Consider the following 15,926-nt stretch of genomic DNA (forward strand, 5'->3'; position numbering starts at 1 on the left):
ACTTCCACTTTTACCAGAGTATTTTTTAACACAAGTATCTGTACTTTTACTCAAGTACGGAAAGTGAGTACTTTTGCCATCTCTGGTCACCAGTGCTACATGAAGTAAAAAATGGGGAGCAACATGTACTGTAAACATGCTTTATTGTTTCACTCTTTTACATGTCCCAAACCCTCTTACTACCGCTGTGCCATGTTTAACAAATGTAAACAGAGTTGTTTCGGCTTGTTGGATCAGACGTGGCTGGTGCGGTGTGTTGACGCCATATGATGTGTTCAACTGTGACGCGTAATTTGGCACATGAACCCAGGTCTGGTGTTTCCACAACATGCCAATCAGAGCCAAAGCGATTATAGCAGAGTTCACCTGCTGAGTTGCTTGACCTAGGTAGACACGCGTCAGTGAATTGTTCCCACTGCCACTAAAAGCCGATTTTACCTGGGTTTAAATGGGTTTTCGGGCAATGGGGTATTTGTGGCAGAATCTGTTTGCACTGCCTCCCTTTACCTCTCCTTGATCAGATAAACTGGGTGTTTAACAGGGCAGGCACAGCATGGCTAAGGTAGGTGCTTCCTAGACGTTCCATTATTGGGTAGATATCATCCATTTGCTTGTTTAACAAAGTTAATTTTTGCATGATATCAGCCCTTTTCATAGCATAATTTTCTAAATCCTAAAAACACAGGGAAAGTGTTAAGGTTCAGCCCACCTCCAATCAGCATGGTGCAAATAGAGAAGATCTTCTCAGAGTCTGTGTTGGCTGAGACGTTCCCAAAGCCCACGCTGGTGAGGCTGCTCAGAGCGAAGTACAGCGACGTCACATAGGAGCTCCTTACCGACGGCCCCCCACTCAGCATCATCCCTGAGCCATTCAGCAGCCTCACCCTGGTCCTGGTGCCGTTCCACAGGGCTGGACCCCCCACACCGGTCTCATTCAGATCCTCCAACCCTGAAGTGTTCCAGTGGCTGGAGTTGGCTGCTTTCACCGTATCCTGAGGTGAATCTGACAGTCCCAACAGGGAGGTGAGAGGAGTCAGGAAATATGGAGTCCCCAAACGTTTGGCCAGTTCATGGAGCCAGCCTGAGGAGAGAACAAAGAGGAGGAGATTGTCAGTTTATTCAGAAAACTGAGGTGACCTTTACCTGAAGGCCTTGCAGTGAAAACAATGTTTGAAGGGTAGAAATAACTCTGTGCTTGTGCATTTGGATGGACACTTATGCTTCCTTAACATTTCAGTTTCACCTTTCATGGCTTTTGGACACAGCTCCCATTTCCATTAATGTGAAGCTGCAACAGTATAACAGGCTTTAAGTGAAAGGCAACTGGACTTTTAGTCTTTTTACTTTTTCCTGAGGATGTTTCAACATGGCTGCTCAGTGGAGTAGTGGGCAGCACTTTTGCCTTGCAGCAAGAATGTTGCGGGTTTGATTCCTGGCCCGGGGTCTTTCTGCATGGAGTTTGCATGCATTTCCCCCTGAGCATGCGCGGGTTTTCTCCAGTTTCCTCCCACTGTCCAAATACATGACCGTTAGGTTAATTATTCTCCTTAGGCGTGTGTGTGAATGGTTGTTTGTCCTGTTTGTTTCTTAAAGGTTGGTTTTCAAGAAAATAGCAGCTACTTGGAGCTTTAACTGAACTCCCTCAGAGCTACAGCACATATATAAAGTCACCACATACCATGCAAGATTACAATGTGCTTCCCAGAAACATCAAAAATAAAATGTCAGTGCTTCGGAAGTTCGGGTTAGTGTTTTTCCAAGGTAGCTAAAGAAAAGTACCTGGTAAGAATCAGAGTTTCTATTAGATAAATGAGAAACTTCTGAGTGCTGGTCATCCAGATGTTTTGTATTTTTTTTTAAAACTGTGCATCCATTTCTTTCCACTTGTTTCTAAAATAAAAAATAATTTCTTAAATATATTTCTATTTATATTCTAGATTTCCAAAATATAAAAAGCATGTCATGTTTCGGTTAGTTCGAAAAGTCTCTAAGTATGGTGAAATAGAACGTTAAATTCTATGGAAGTTGTAAACCGAAAAACTATCTTTAACCTAAAGTGTATACACTAAGATTTGTGAATAAACTGGTAAATTGCAAAAAGTACCTGATATAATTTGGTTAAATAGTCCCAGGAATGTGTCTTTTAATAATTGAAGTAATAATTTCTAAGTGCCTGTAAATATTGAAAAGTAACTTAAAAGTTAGAGCAAAGTTGATCATTACCATTATTTTTATCTGGATTTACTGATTAACACTGATTCATCTCTGTGCTGTAGACGGTAAAGTACTCTTCCTGCTACTACATGGTAATAATTCTGGTAAGGATTATGTGTCCGGATGTTCTGAATACATTCAATATGCACATGGAGATGATTTTCATTGGTAATTCTGAGTGTGGCATTATTTAAAATAGACTTTCTCAACATTGTTGCAGTATGAATGCAGCTAGAGGGGTACCAATAAAGGCTCCTGAATGTCTAATTGTGTTTTGCGATCTTTTAAAAGCTATGCACACACATACTCATTAACACTGAGCGGAGTAGCACAGCGCTGCTCATCGGAAGCACTTTTATCTTGCTCAATTACACACCCTTTGATTAATGCCTGACCCTCCTCACCATCTGCACTGCAACTCGCCCCCAGTCTATGGCCATATTTGCATCCAAGCAGAGAGCTTTGCATTTGTTTATGAATTTTTTTTATAGATTTGATTGAAATTCCTGGAGCAGGATAGAAACTACCACATCCACCTCGCAGTATTGTTGTTAAGCACTGGTGAGCACAGTGGGAGAGGGAACGGATCTCCTGAATTAGAAGTGTTTTCTCAGGAAGGGGACGAGAAAACACAGAATGCCTGTATGCTCTACTGCAAAACAATCCCTTGCTTCAAACTTTGTAGGTTTGGTCAATGTTTGTTGATGCAGTAATGTGTACTTGTTTGACTTCACAATACCATAAAAAAACTCCCCTGAAATATAGATTTTTGTGAACTTAACTGTGGTATTGCTGTTACTGTGCCTCTGTAAGACAGAGACTGAAGTGTTGATAGGAAAGCCTGAAAGATCCCAGTAGGAAAAAGTTGAGAGGCTTAAAATTAGTCCTCACATGATGAAGAGATTTTACTACATCCATGCATGCATATATGTTGAAACAGAGAGACGCACCTACGTCCCAGGAGGCGGGGTTGTTACTCTCAATCTCGCTTCTCCCGATGAAGTACCAGACACAGGCCATCCAGTGGGCCAGAAGGGCGAACGTAGACATGAGCAGGGTCAGGACCACAGCACTGTATTGAGAGTAACGGTCCAGCTTTTGCAGAAGGCGAAGAAGCCGAAGAAGACGTACAGTCTTCAGCAGGTGAACCCCAAATTTCTGAAGGGAAGATGTAAACCCATTAAAAACACTTATTAGTTACCAATGGTTGGAGAAGAGACAATTTTTGCATGACTTTAATCCACCTTGAGGCTGAAAAATGTGTTAATCAGAACGACTTCCTGTGTAAAATTAAACTGTTAAGTAGTCAAAGTGCTTTATATGCTTGCAGCAGATAAAATATGCACAGTATTACATTTGATCAAAAATATATTTAGGTTGAAACAGATGGATGCTATTGCAGGTTATCTTAGCTGCAGTGTCCTGTTTATTTAACAGCTGAATTTGAATTACAATAGATGGGGAGATGGATTTTAAATCAGACCAGCTGGAGAGCCAATTCTCCACAGGTTGCTGATTTTTTATTTTTTTCCCCCAGAATTTCCATGTCTACCTGAAAGCTGCTGCAGGCAAAAAGCACACAAGCCCTACAAGAAGACTTCAAACAAAAGCTGTCATTTTTTTCTCAGAAAAGAATGAAAGAGCTGTTCTCCGAATTCGGAGCGGCGTTATATATAGCCATAGATTCATTTCTTAGAACACTTTTTTTTCACCATTTCATAATCTTAAGGTAATATTACTAGCAGTAAACAATTAACTCATAAAAAAAGGAAATAAACAGAAAACACTTGTAGTTTATATTTAGGAGCAGTTTCTACATTTTATCAAAGAAGTGAGTCCTTGATGTTTTAGAGACTGCATGCCAGATATCAACCTGAAGTAATTAAGTGGATAGCAATTTTTATGTTTTAGACAAATATCTAAATTCTTGTATTTATACTGTATTTAGACTCTACATTTTAGTTTGTATAATCTCCAGGCTTTGGATTGTCTATAACTTTTTACACCTAAACATGGGAAATCCTTTCACCTTCTTATTTGCAGACTCACAATTCTATTATTAATTAAAATGATCAATAGAACTTAAGACTTTGAATGAGCCATTTTATCACCATCTCCAGTCTTTTACAACCTTGTTCTCTTTCAGGACCACTCTGTGCGTGCTAAAAAAAATGTCCCACAGCATGATGCTGCCAACACCATGACTTACATAGGTATAGTGCTTTCCTGCGGCTAGTTTTCCTGAACTGATGCAGTTTGTAAGCAGGACAGAAAGCTTGATTTTCCTTTCCAAACATGACGTGAGGAAAACTGCAGAAATTCAAAGCAATAAAGGTCAGGTTAAGCGAGCCCCTCCACTGAGCTGTGGGTCTTTGCAACCCCCCCAGAGTTATCATGGCTGCATTTTTAGATTTCTATTTGTAGAATTATACAAAGCATTCTTTATTTCTAGTTAAAAACTGCTCTACCTTCTATCAATTAGACAGGTGTGGATTTGTTATTAATTTTTTTTATTTTACCTTCATTTTATCAGGAAAAATATTAATTGACAGATTGAGAATCTTTTTTACAAGGATGTCCTGGCCAAGAAGTAAAAGAAGCACGAGGTGCAAAGACGGTATTGCATGTACATAGGAGTTATTCATTAAAGCATCAGTAATGTTAAATGATTTAAAGCATAAAGAAATGAAACATGAATTGGAATTTATTTTAGTGTTAAATACAGAATATGCTATATTTCTCCAATTTGTAATAATTTGATGTAATTTGATTTGATGAGCCATTTATTATGTAGAGATTGAATACATTTGGTGATGCTCCACTCAATTCAGTTTGCGTTACCTGGAGCTTGGAGCCAACAAGTCTCCTGAGAATCGAATGGTTAATCTAGTTCTCTTAAACTGTAATTTCTATGCTAAATCCTCATGTATAAACCTAATCACCAGATAACTAATAAGGAGTTGCCAGATGGAGCCTGAAATCCTGTTTTATTTAAATTTTTTTCTGCCTTCAAGGGACTCCTGTGAAATAACTTTACAAAGAGCTGGAGTTGAGGAAAATACAGTCATCTATAGACTAATTGCATGCACTTCATATAGTTTTGTTGCCATGGCTTCAGCTGAACATTTGCAAGCTCTTTTAAAGTTGGCTTAAATCAATGGCTGTTGAGTCAAACAGCAGGGAGGGTGCTATTGTGAGTGTGTGTGTGTGTGTGTGTGTGTGGGTGGGTGGGGTCAAAGTCAAAGAGTGAGTGTTTGTAATCTATAGGTCTGTAGGTTTGTGCATGGGTATTAGACTCACCACACTGATGTTGAAGGCGTAGAGAAGGTCAAAGGGCAAGGCTGCGATCAGATCCACAAACAGCCAGGAGGTGACGTAGTGAATGCAAATGGAGCGGGGATCGTACACCACCTGACCAGACGTGCTAACGTAGGTCGTTCTGAAATTTAGGACGATATCTGTAACATAAACGCAAAGCATCAACAGCTGAGCAATGGTTTATACTTGACTGTTAATTCTACACAAACTATTGGGAAATACTGCTGTTTATTTATAAAATTTAACATAAACACAACATACGCACTGGGTGGACATGGCTGACGCTCTGGCACTTTGAGGTTAACCAAAATTCCCGCTCTAAATCTGTATATTAAGTATCTCTCCGGAAGGAGAAAGTATCTTTCCTTGTATTTATTCAGATACTGGAAGTTTCCTTCCATGTTGGCCCAGATTACCCATGAATAACGTGGGGGTAAAGAGTATCCATCCAGCCTAGGAGTTTGTTACAGATGGGATGTGAGCTTGACCTGGTTTGTAAAATTGTACTGGGAAATAAATCACTCAGACAGTCAACAGCATATTCTGACAATGGGGGTCGTTTCGAAGGCCAAGGCTAATGGATAACACATGCTGCATAAACTGTACGGTTCTTCAAGGAAGTCTGGCTTCATGGTTGTCTAACAAATCAGCATAAGATGTGGATGGAAGTACAATCAATCATAAAGAGTTAATCGAGAATGAAAAGGTTGTTTTTCTGAGCGAAAGACACCTTCTATAACTGAAATTCCTGTTTAAAGCAAGAATATCAATGTAATGTTTGTACACATAGCTAAAATATAACAAAATGCAATAAGAGAAACCCAAACCCGGCTTACCAATGATGAAAAGTATCTCCACCAGGATGTCGCTGACACTTGGAGGGTTCCTGGCTGCTGAGACACCATCCTCTCGTATCTCTACGGCAGTGAAGCAGACGTTGTAGGGAACAGTGACGGCTACATAGAATGTGGCCAGAAGGATGAGCCAGTCCCAGCCAGCCTTGAATGCACCATAGTGAAGCAGGATGAAGCGCGACTTTTGGATGTCAGCCACCTTATACTCCGGAATCGGGTTAGCATTGGCCCCAAGAACGCTCTTGGAACACAAAGGGAAGAACAGTCGAGATGTACTGAGGTTAAAAATTTGTTTTGTGGATGTTTGAAAATGGATAATTTACTCTACACATTAATTACGCCCACCAAAGCCTCCAAACTCTTGGTTAACAGTGCTAAATAATAGAACCCCATAAAGTAGTAGTCATTCAAAATTTCCCCATATTCCTTGATGGGCCCTTGGCGACTCCTTGGCTGTTCCCCTACAATTCCTTTTTAAAAATTAATCTTTGCACTAAAATTCTTTCAGTCATGATATGTGGAAATTAATTTCTAAATAGAAGCATCATCTTCTGGTCAGAACCTGTAATTCAGTAAAAGGGTGGAGTCGGAGTAAAACAATATGAATGCCAGAAAGGAGGGGCTCACACCACTGGCTGGAAGTTAGAGGGGATTTTTCTTGGACTTGTGGGGAAGTGGGCTGCCATTCGGCTAGCATTTTACTGTGAAGGGCCAATTTGAATGGCTCCTACTGTACCCTTACGGTATGTCTCACATTGTTGATCTTCAGTTTGCTCTTGGTCTTGTCCTGTTTCTGAAGATGGCCAGACAGCTGATAGAGGACAGCTCGACTCCGCCGGCGCTCCATGTTGCACCCTGGAGGACGGCTGACCGGACGGATCTCAAGGCCCATTTCCTCATCTGTAATAATCCACAGAAAATATCTATAAACTGATTTTATGTGTCCTAAACCAGACCATCTTAGGTAGGAAACAAAACAGAGAGATTAGAAAATTAAAAGTCAAAGGAAATACAGTTTGAGGATTACTGTTGTTCAGCTTAAATGTGCATTTCTCAAGCGGAAAAAATATCAGTACATTTACCGTGAAACATTTGCTAAATGTAATTGGCCAGGGAGAAAGAAATTAAGAGTTTTAACTAGTGTTGCGCCGATGCCATTTTTTGGCCCCGATACCGATACCAGATACCTGGCTCTGCAGTATCGGCCGATACCGATACCATAATAATGTAAAATAATTGCCATCATGGCTTTGTCAAGCTGCTGCCTACCTTTGTGAAGCACTAAAAAATCTAATACAAAGTGAATCCAGTAGAACTTTTTATTGCCTACCAGGAGTGGGTGACAATAGTTGAATAAACTTATGGCTCTCAAAATGGTATCTGTGCACTATTTTTTTGGTACTCGCCGATACCGATACCACCATTTTAGGACAGTATCGGGGCCCCGTCCGATACTGGTATCGGTATCGGTGCAACACTAGTTTTAACTGCTTTGTAAGTAATTCTTGGTCTTATTTTTATCATAATTGCTATAACTACTAACTTTTAGATATAAGTTTTCAAGTCCAAATCGCCCTATACCAAAGGTAACGGTAAAATATGCTGATCCACCATAAAGCCATGATGGGTTTTCTTAGTCATTTGAAGTCAGTAGCTTTGATTTCTTAAAATTTTCTTTTACCATTTATATCAATAAAAAAAGGTTTCCTTCATTAAGATTATCAGGGCTATTGACCCACTATGAAGAAGAAACCCTAGTTTAGCTTAGATGATGTCATAGTCCATTACTACTATTAAGTTATCACCTTTATCTTGAGACATCGATTTATTCATCTTATTGTCTGGAGTTATAATGTAATACATCAAGTATGATACATTTTGCAATACATTAGTGTCACCTACCTTGATGTCCATATATTTTCCTCTTAATCAAACATGGCCTTGTTTAATAACGTCCCTAAAATTTTTTGGGTCTTCCTTTCAACATTTCCGGGCATAGCCTGATGTTCAAATTTTTTTATTAGCATTTTTATCATTTGCATTACAAAGGGATTAACAGTTATGACTAACAAGAAACCAAGCAGCTTCTGGTAGAGAATGTGTAACTCTTGACAGTATGGAGAAGGTCTAGGAATTGGAGCCATAACAAATTAATCACAGCTTCAAATCTTGCAATCCTTTCTAGAAACAGAATTGATATGGTTTGGGGAAAGAAAAACCTAGAAGGAAATGGTTCTGTGGAAAAACAGACTGTGAGAAGTTTGTGTTTGAGGATCAGCATTTGGTTCATGCATTCATAATTTAGGGCTCCTTTGAGCATATTTTCTTTTCATCCCATTGTAGTTCATAGAAATCGGAGAGAAGGCATAGACTAGACTTCCATGTGTCATACAAGTCCTGTATTCTAACTGGGTTTGCCAGGAAAGTATTTGGGTTTTTTTGGGTTTGTAATGGGTTTATTGTAGCATTTTAGGATGTCAATGCGCTAAAATTGGACTCAAACTTAAAAGCACTTTGCAGATGTAAAACGTGACAAACTTCATAATTGAAACAACTCACAACCTATAAAAACACCTGAGAGAACAACCCAATAAAAGTCTAACTTAAATTTAAACAACATATAGCCATCTTTAAAATATGAATACTTCTCAATTCTGTATTTCTGAGGTTTATAGGTATACTTTTCTCTTTTACATTGATCTACTGCTTAAAATGGTAGAAAGGGTCTCTTTTTATCTTCCCAAATACTGATCGTAATAAAGCCTATACTGCAAATCTCCACAGAATCATTTAGTGTGAATTGTAGTGGAAACTGATTTTTCTTCATTTTCTTGCTCACCTGGATCAGAATCATTTCCATGGTCCAGGTCCTTATTCTGTGTGATATCCTTATGCGAGACCAGGAACAAAACCACCTCGCTCTTCTCATTCTTGATTGGAACGATGTCCAGCAGACACCAGAACTTGGATCCTTTTATTATAGAAAGTCAAATATCAACATGTCAGTTCTTAAAAGATATTTCACTGTCAAAGGTATGTCTTTTCCCTCCCCCGGTGATGCAGCCTTACCGCTCTTCTTGTACAGAACAATCTCTGTCTTGAACTCCCGCCGCTCATCCAGAGCCTTTTGCATCTGTGAGGTGATGAGGTCACTGGTCTCGCTGCCGTACAGGAAGTGACACATGCAGCTCTTTTGCATCAGCTCACCACGGGCAAAGCCGGTCAGCTCGCAGAAACCATCGGAGCAGTAGACAATTGGATAGACAGATTGGACCTGTGCATTTCCGAGAACGAAGTTACTGTCTGTGTACAGAGAAGGAAAATGAAGTCCACACAGAGAAAGGACAGAGGATTAGTACATACACTGGTCTGCAACAAAAAGTTTATAAAGCCATTTCTAAGGCTTATTGATTCAAAGTGAGAAGAATCTTTCCATCATTTGACTCATGACACAAAAGGTCTCATACAAATTATGTAGCATGATCTTAAACCGGCCATACTATATTGAAGATCATGTCATATTGAAAATCATCCAGTGAGGCTGGATTAAAAAAAAACATGGAAAACAAGAACAGACCAGAGTTCCTCTGGATTGATCTAAAAGTTGTATAATGGTGATTTGCACCCCCAAGAGTGGAATTATAAATTCTTCTAAACATTGGGACCAATTTTGTTTGATTTCGTTGACTTCCGATTATTTGGGGCCAGGTCAGAGTGGCAGCAATCTCAGCAGAAACTCTGCTGGAGGACTCCTCCAGCTTAACTGGGAGGAGCAAAATGTGTTTCCAGGCCAGCTGAGAGACATAGTGTTACCATCATTTCCCTGGGCTTCCTCTTCCTGGGGCATCCAAAAAACGATAAGCCTGTCCAGGATGACTCACCTCTTCACCCTACCTCCGAGAGAGGTACCCTGCAGAAAAGGCTCATCTTGTTCTGTTGATCCTGATCTAGATTTCATGACCATAGGAGAAGGTGGGAACCTAAACTAAATGGTAAATCAAAAGCATTGCCTACGCTATGTAGCGTCCGCATTGTAAAGGGAGCCGCACCTATCTGACTATCAATAAGCCACTCCATTCGACCCTTAAACAGGACCCCAAGATACTTCTTGAACCGTCACCTTAAAATAGATAGGTTTCAGTGCTCGGGTGATTCGAGAGGCTAAGTGCAGGGAAGGGTCTGTCAATGCAAACGGCTTCTGAATGACAGTTCAGAAAAAGAACTGATCAGAAATCTCTTATGATTGCCCGGTAATGCAGAGCCGGAACGTAACCCTGGAGCCAGGCCTGGGGTTTGGGTTCATCACTGAGTCACCGGTGGTCAAGTTTCTCCTTGTGGGACCAGGCCAGGCCAAACTGGAGTAGTGATGCGAGAACATCTCCAAGTCAGTCCATCATCTAAAGGGGGGAACCATGTGGCACGGGTGCAAAGAGGATTGGGCAGCAGTCAAAGGCGGAGGCCTTGGCGACTTTATCCATGGACATTTATATTTAAATATGGAAACCAAACTTGATACCACATGGAAGAGTTTTCTTTGTCTGCTGGTGAACAACCCGACAGGGAATGGGTTACAGTAGTCATATCTGCAACAGATTACACTCAAAACAGCTGGATTTAGCTTCACTCGCACCTTTAAACAGCTACTTGGACCAATATAATGCCAACCAAGGTAAGGCCTTGATAATTAAATAAAACATTACCTTGCTTCATTAAGGAACCCGTTAAAGAGCATCAGGGAAGAAAAAAATCCCTCTTTCCACAAGAGACGCACACTTCCAAAATGTCCCTTTTTTCGTTTTTGCTTTAGTTGTAAAAAGATTGTGTGCCGCTCTGATTCATTGCTTTGTGCTATGTTTTCTCTCCATTAATATTATTCTTCTCTTGCAACATACAGACACTCTCTTGTATCTGTTATTATACCAATGCTTCCTCTGTGGTCACAATAACCGCAGAAATCTTTGCAAATAAGTTTGCACCTGACTTACAAGCATGCTAAACAAGAGTCTGCAGCTGCAGTTGAGTTTCCGATTTGAAAACTCTCCATTCATGTGGTAAATATTTACATTTGCATATCCTGCAACCATAAATTTGCCTGGATGTGTCGTTGGACTATGATCTGCATACTGATGAAGGTACTCAAGCAAAAATGGTTTGCTGGCGTTGTCTGCTGAATTACATATGCAAATCACTTTGTAATTTCTTTGAAGATCTCTTCTCCATGTACAAACAAGTTTGCACGAGTTTGGAGACAAAAATTTGCCTTTTTTTGTCCTGAGAATATATAAACTTCTGATAATCTGAAACAGAAAAAATCTGTAGAGGAGGGACACATTTTATATGCTGAACATTTCTTAGAATTTATGTTTCCTTCTGCTTGTTATTAGACAAGGCCAGTTGTTTGAATGTGGGGCAGTTTTGCAGTGCATTTTTAAAGAAAAATTACACTACTCGCTCAGTTGTTTTTACGGTTCATGATTTATTAAGCCAAGAGGTTTTGACCTACAATTTCCTGAAGATTTCATGCTAATTCACAGGATACATTCATTCATTGCCTCCTTTTCAGTCTCACTCTGTATTTGGGTCTAAGCCCTAGAAAGTAATTAATCTCTCTATGAAGAGGTTTCCTTGAGAAGAGTTTAACAAGACTGCAGCTTTCAATGAAACTCATATTACCGTACCTCTTAAATGTTTTCTTCTACTCTTCCTCCCTCTAGTCCCTCTATAATATTTTAATTCAGCAAACCATTGCTATTGAAATCTGAAATAATATTGCTTTGGGCTGCAGAAATAGCCTGCAACTATAAGGCAAAGGGGATATAAAAAGTGATTTATACATGTCAAACGCCTGCAGCTTACATATTAAAATTGATCACAGGGTTTCTACAAAGATTTGAGCAATGGATCATCATGGGGATTTGGGAATTATCCATCAAAAATCTCCTTGTATTATATGGTGGTGGTTTTGTGAGTGATATATTGTTGAATATTTATTATAAACGTTCTCACTTATAGAAAGGATGTTATTTCTGTTTCATTAATTCACTTCATTTATACAGTGTCTATTCATACCCATTGCATCTTTCCACTTTTTACAGGTATTACAGATGTTTTTCCATCTTACTTTTTGTAAAATGGTTTAAGCTTAGTGAGATTGGAAAGAGAAAATTATACAAAAACTTTATCTCCAGTCTTGCAGAAATGTCTCAATCCAGATCTAAGTGTGTGCTTCATCTTAGACGATCTAACGCATGCTTATTACACCTAAACCACTCAACTGTAGCTCTGGTTGCTTAATGTCTTCGGTTTCAAACAGTTCAAACATTGATGTTACTACTTCAACCTGCTACAAAACTTTAAATTAGAGCAGGGACATTTAATGGCAAGACACACAGAATAAAATGATCAAATTTAGTAAACACAAATACAGGTAATTATTGATCATAAAACAAAGAAGTAAAATGAGAGGAATCTGTTTATTGTAAAAGAGGAAAAACTGTGGAATATTAATTGCATAGATGATAAGGAACACTTTAATTCATATGTTTCCATCATTTTCCATAAAAAAATGAATTGTACCTCACTACAATGATCTAAAGCCCTGGTATGACTTAGAAAGTCAAGAAATTTCAGAGCAAAAGTGATTAGATTTGGATCTAGTTTGGAGCAGCTCTTAAATCTGATCCACAACAGCCACACCCTTTCTATATCAAACAGCTATTGTGTAAATTACATGATCAACAACAGAGAGAAATTGCTGATTATGCGCCCCTTCACCTCTCCCCCACAACCCTTTGAGATTATGTGGTGGTGGGTGTGTGTGTGTTGGGGGAGGTGGAGGTCTACGCCCTTGACTGATTGCTTTCATTTGAATCGCGTTGTCATCTGTTTGATGGGGAGAGCCTAAAGATAGAGAGGCAGATAAATCAACTTTCAGGAGCACAGAAAGTGGAGAAGGACGAAGATCTGGCAGGGGTTATTTAAGCAAAATCATTTAATCGTTTATGCATTGAAAGTATGCATTAGTAAGATTTGTAAATTATTTAAAGCTAATAAGTACTGTAATGCTTATTTGACCATATGACTTAGGAGAGAAAATGCAGGCAAAGGGTGAAAGAGACCTTTAATGAAGTTGGATGGAAAAATTAAAACCTAAAGGCCCAGAATGGTGTGATTTTCTCCTGATCACCCATTCACTGTGTCCTGTTGGGGAAAGTGGTGCAGGCGGACATGGCAAGTCAGTCACCAGAGGGGAGAAAATGTGGAATAGAGAGGTGAGGGAGTGGGATTACATATGTATTAAAACTCTTCTATTGCATTTGCCCATCAATCAATAAGATTTATACATGTAAACAGAAAACATTAAAGCAACACAATGTAACCTTTGACCCAAGTATTAGCTTTATTTGAAAGATTAAACAGATATTTCACGTCAATTTGACCACTTAAAACCCACCGGGTCGTTAGTCGGGGTAATAACTCAGAATGCATATAATTCCACTGGTAAAATTTTTACCAGCAGGTGGAGCCATTGCGCGCAGCTCCAAGCTGACACCAAAAGTTCCAAACCCCACAGCTCTGGAACTGTTATAGCTAGAGCTCTGAAATTTTCTGCATTTGTGGTTGACATGATGTACAACAAATATAATACAATAAAACCTGCTTTTTCTCAAGAATGTTTTTTATTACTGCTGTTCAAAAAAGACCCATCATTTCCGAGAATAAAAAAACAACAACTTTGAGTGATGTTTGAACTGATGCAGGTTGGTCTGTGTTTTAGTCACCCAATTTGAATTTATACATTAGAAAACTAGAGGATGTTGGCTTTCAAATAATGTATTGCATATGTAAGTTGGGCTTACTGTTCCTAAGTAATTTGCTTTTTTCATTTGGGTATGCAAAATAGGCGAGGATTACCCAAAATGAGGTAGATGTTAAGAGGTTAAAGCACTTCTCAAACCTCGGCTGTAACTTTTAAGGGTCGGATCCACCCCTAGTGTAAGGTTCCAGAACAGAGGACCCAGAATTTAGGCAAGACGGACACTGGATGATATGAAAACCTTTATTTATCAACGGGCTGTGGATCCGTATCAGCGGCTAGGGCGTCTATAATAGGAACATCTATAGGAGACAAACAAAGGTTAATGACCACGATCATCTGATGGAGGAAGATTATAAATGCGTGAGTCACTTACCTGGTTTGACAGTTCAGTCTGTGCCCAGAATAGGAGGAGGATTCAAGAGAGTTCCAGATGCATAAGCCTAGATAGCTGCAGAGCTGATAGGAAATCAGATCCGAGCTGACGAAGAAAGGCGGCATAATCCACAGGGTGAAATCAAGAGGCTGATCAGGTTCGGTCCATAGAAAAATCCAACAGGAGTCCGAAAACAGGCCAGGCAAACAGGTCAGACAAGGGCAGGCAGGTTCAAAGGTCCAGAAGCAGAAAGGGATCAGGATCATGCAATCAAAACACTATGGAAACTCTAGAGAACTCTCAACACCTAAGGCTCAACAATAATCTGGCACTGATGGCTAGAAACAAGCGGGATAAATAGGAGCAGGAACAGGTGGATCAGACGAGCAGTGATGAGAAAACAGGGCGGAGCTAGACAGGTGAATGGAACGAGCAATCAAGCCAGCCATCAGCAGCAAAAACGTGTGACCTTAAACCCAGTTGTAGCTCCTTTTAAACATCAGAACTAACAAAGCTAATAGTTGTTGTTAAGCAAGAAAATAGCCATGAGCATTTCCTGAACAGAAATATATTTGGTTTTCTCACATAGGATTTTAATATAATGGGATCATTGTGGTCTTGTCTCTAAATTAAATCCATGACTTCTAAATCTCTGTTTGAACAGCAGGCTGAGCAAAACAAAAACATAAAATTATTTCAAAGTTTATGGTTAGTTATGGAAGATTATATGCAGCTGATTTTAAATCAAAAACACCAAGCTTGTAAACAAGCATAAAGTTATCAGGCAGAGATTAAAGCTGTAGTTCTTACAAGCGAGTTGACAGCCTGAGGTATTAGAACAATCTTGACAATGCCATAATAGAATGTAGAGAGGTATTACTAGTGACTCACTCAGCAGAGGCATTCATTCAAGTGAAATAATTAAAGCCCCAGTATAAATGAATCCAGAGGACTGAGCTCTCACTTTGAAGAATATAAGCAATAAAAAGTGATGGAGAACAGGGAAGAAAATGATGGAGTGAGGACGGACAGAGCAGAGGATGAGTTGAACTGTGGTTAATAACATTTTATGATTGGCATAATAACAAAGAATGTCAGATGTAATCTAAGCATTAATCTGACAGCCGGCTTCTCTGAGCTGAGGAAGGCGCATTTCCAAGGATGAAGTATACAGCGTGTAAATTAGGATTGGCAACGGGCAAAATAAAGTTAATGTTGTTTTTAAAAATGATATGTTTCTAGTTAGAATGTAAGTAAGAAGAAGTAGGGATTTAATTTTGTACATGCATATATATATTTGGGTTGCAGCAAATAATTTTTTTTTCGATTAATCGATTAATTGGATAGC

General features: G+C 39.3%; 1 protein-coding gene across 1 annotated transcript in view; it reads right to left on the minus strand.

The window, feature by feature from the left end:
• LOC107092219 (potassium voltage-gated channel subfamily H member 8-like) overlaps positions 1–15,926 on the minus strand; it is a 61,386-nt gene that overhangs the window by 25,941 nt on the left and 19,519 nt on the right. The window contains exons 2-8 of the mRNA XM_015386552.1: positions 9,456–9,689; positions 9,226–9,357; positions 7,141–7,286; positions 6,369–6,627; positions 5,515–5,672; positions 3,165–3,372; positions 710–1,081 (exon numbers count right to left, since the gene is read on the minus strand). Coding sequence (XP_015242038.1) covers positions 710–1,081; positions 3,165–3,372; positions 5,515–5,672; positions 6,369–6,627; positions 7,141–7,286; positions 9,226–9,357; positions 9,456–9,689 — 1,509 coding nt within the window. The remainder of the gene's footprint in view (positions 1–709; positions 1,082–3,164; positions 3,373–5,514; positions 5,673–6,368; positions 6,628–7,140; positions 7,287–9,225; positions 9,358–9,455; positions 9,690–15,926) is intronic.

The sequence above is a fragment of the Cyprinodon variegatus genome, unplaced genomic scaffold, assembly GCF_000732505.1.
Source record: "Cyprinodon variegatus isolate N-32 unplaced genomic scaffold, C_variegatus-1.0 Scaffold371, whole genome shotgun sequence".
NCBI classification, from domain to species: Eukaryota; Metazoa; Chordata; class Actinopteri; order Cyprinodontiformes; family Cyprinodontidae; genus Cyprinodon; species Cyprinodon variegatus.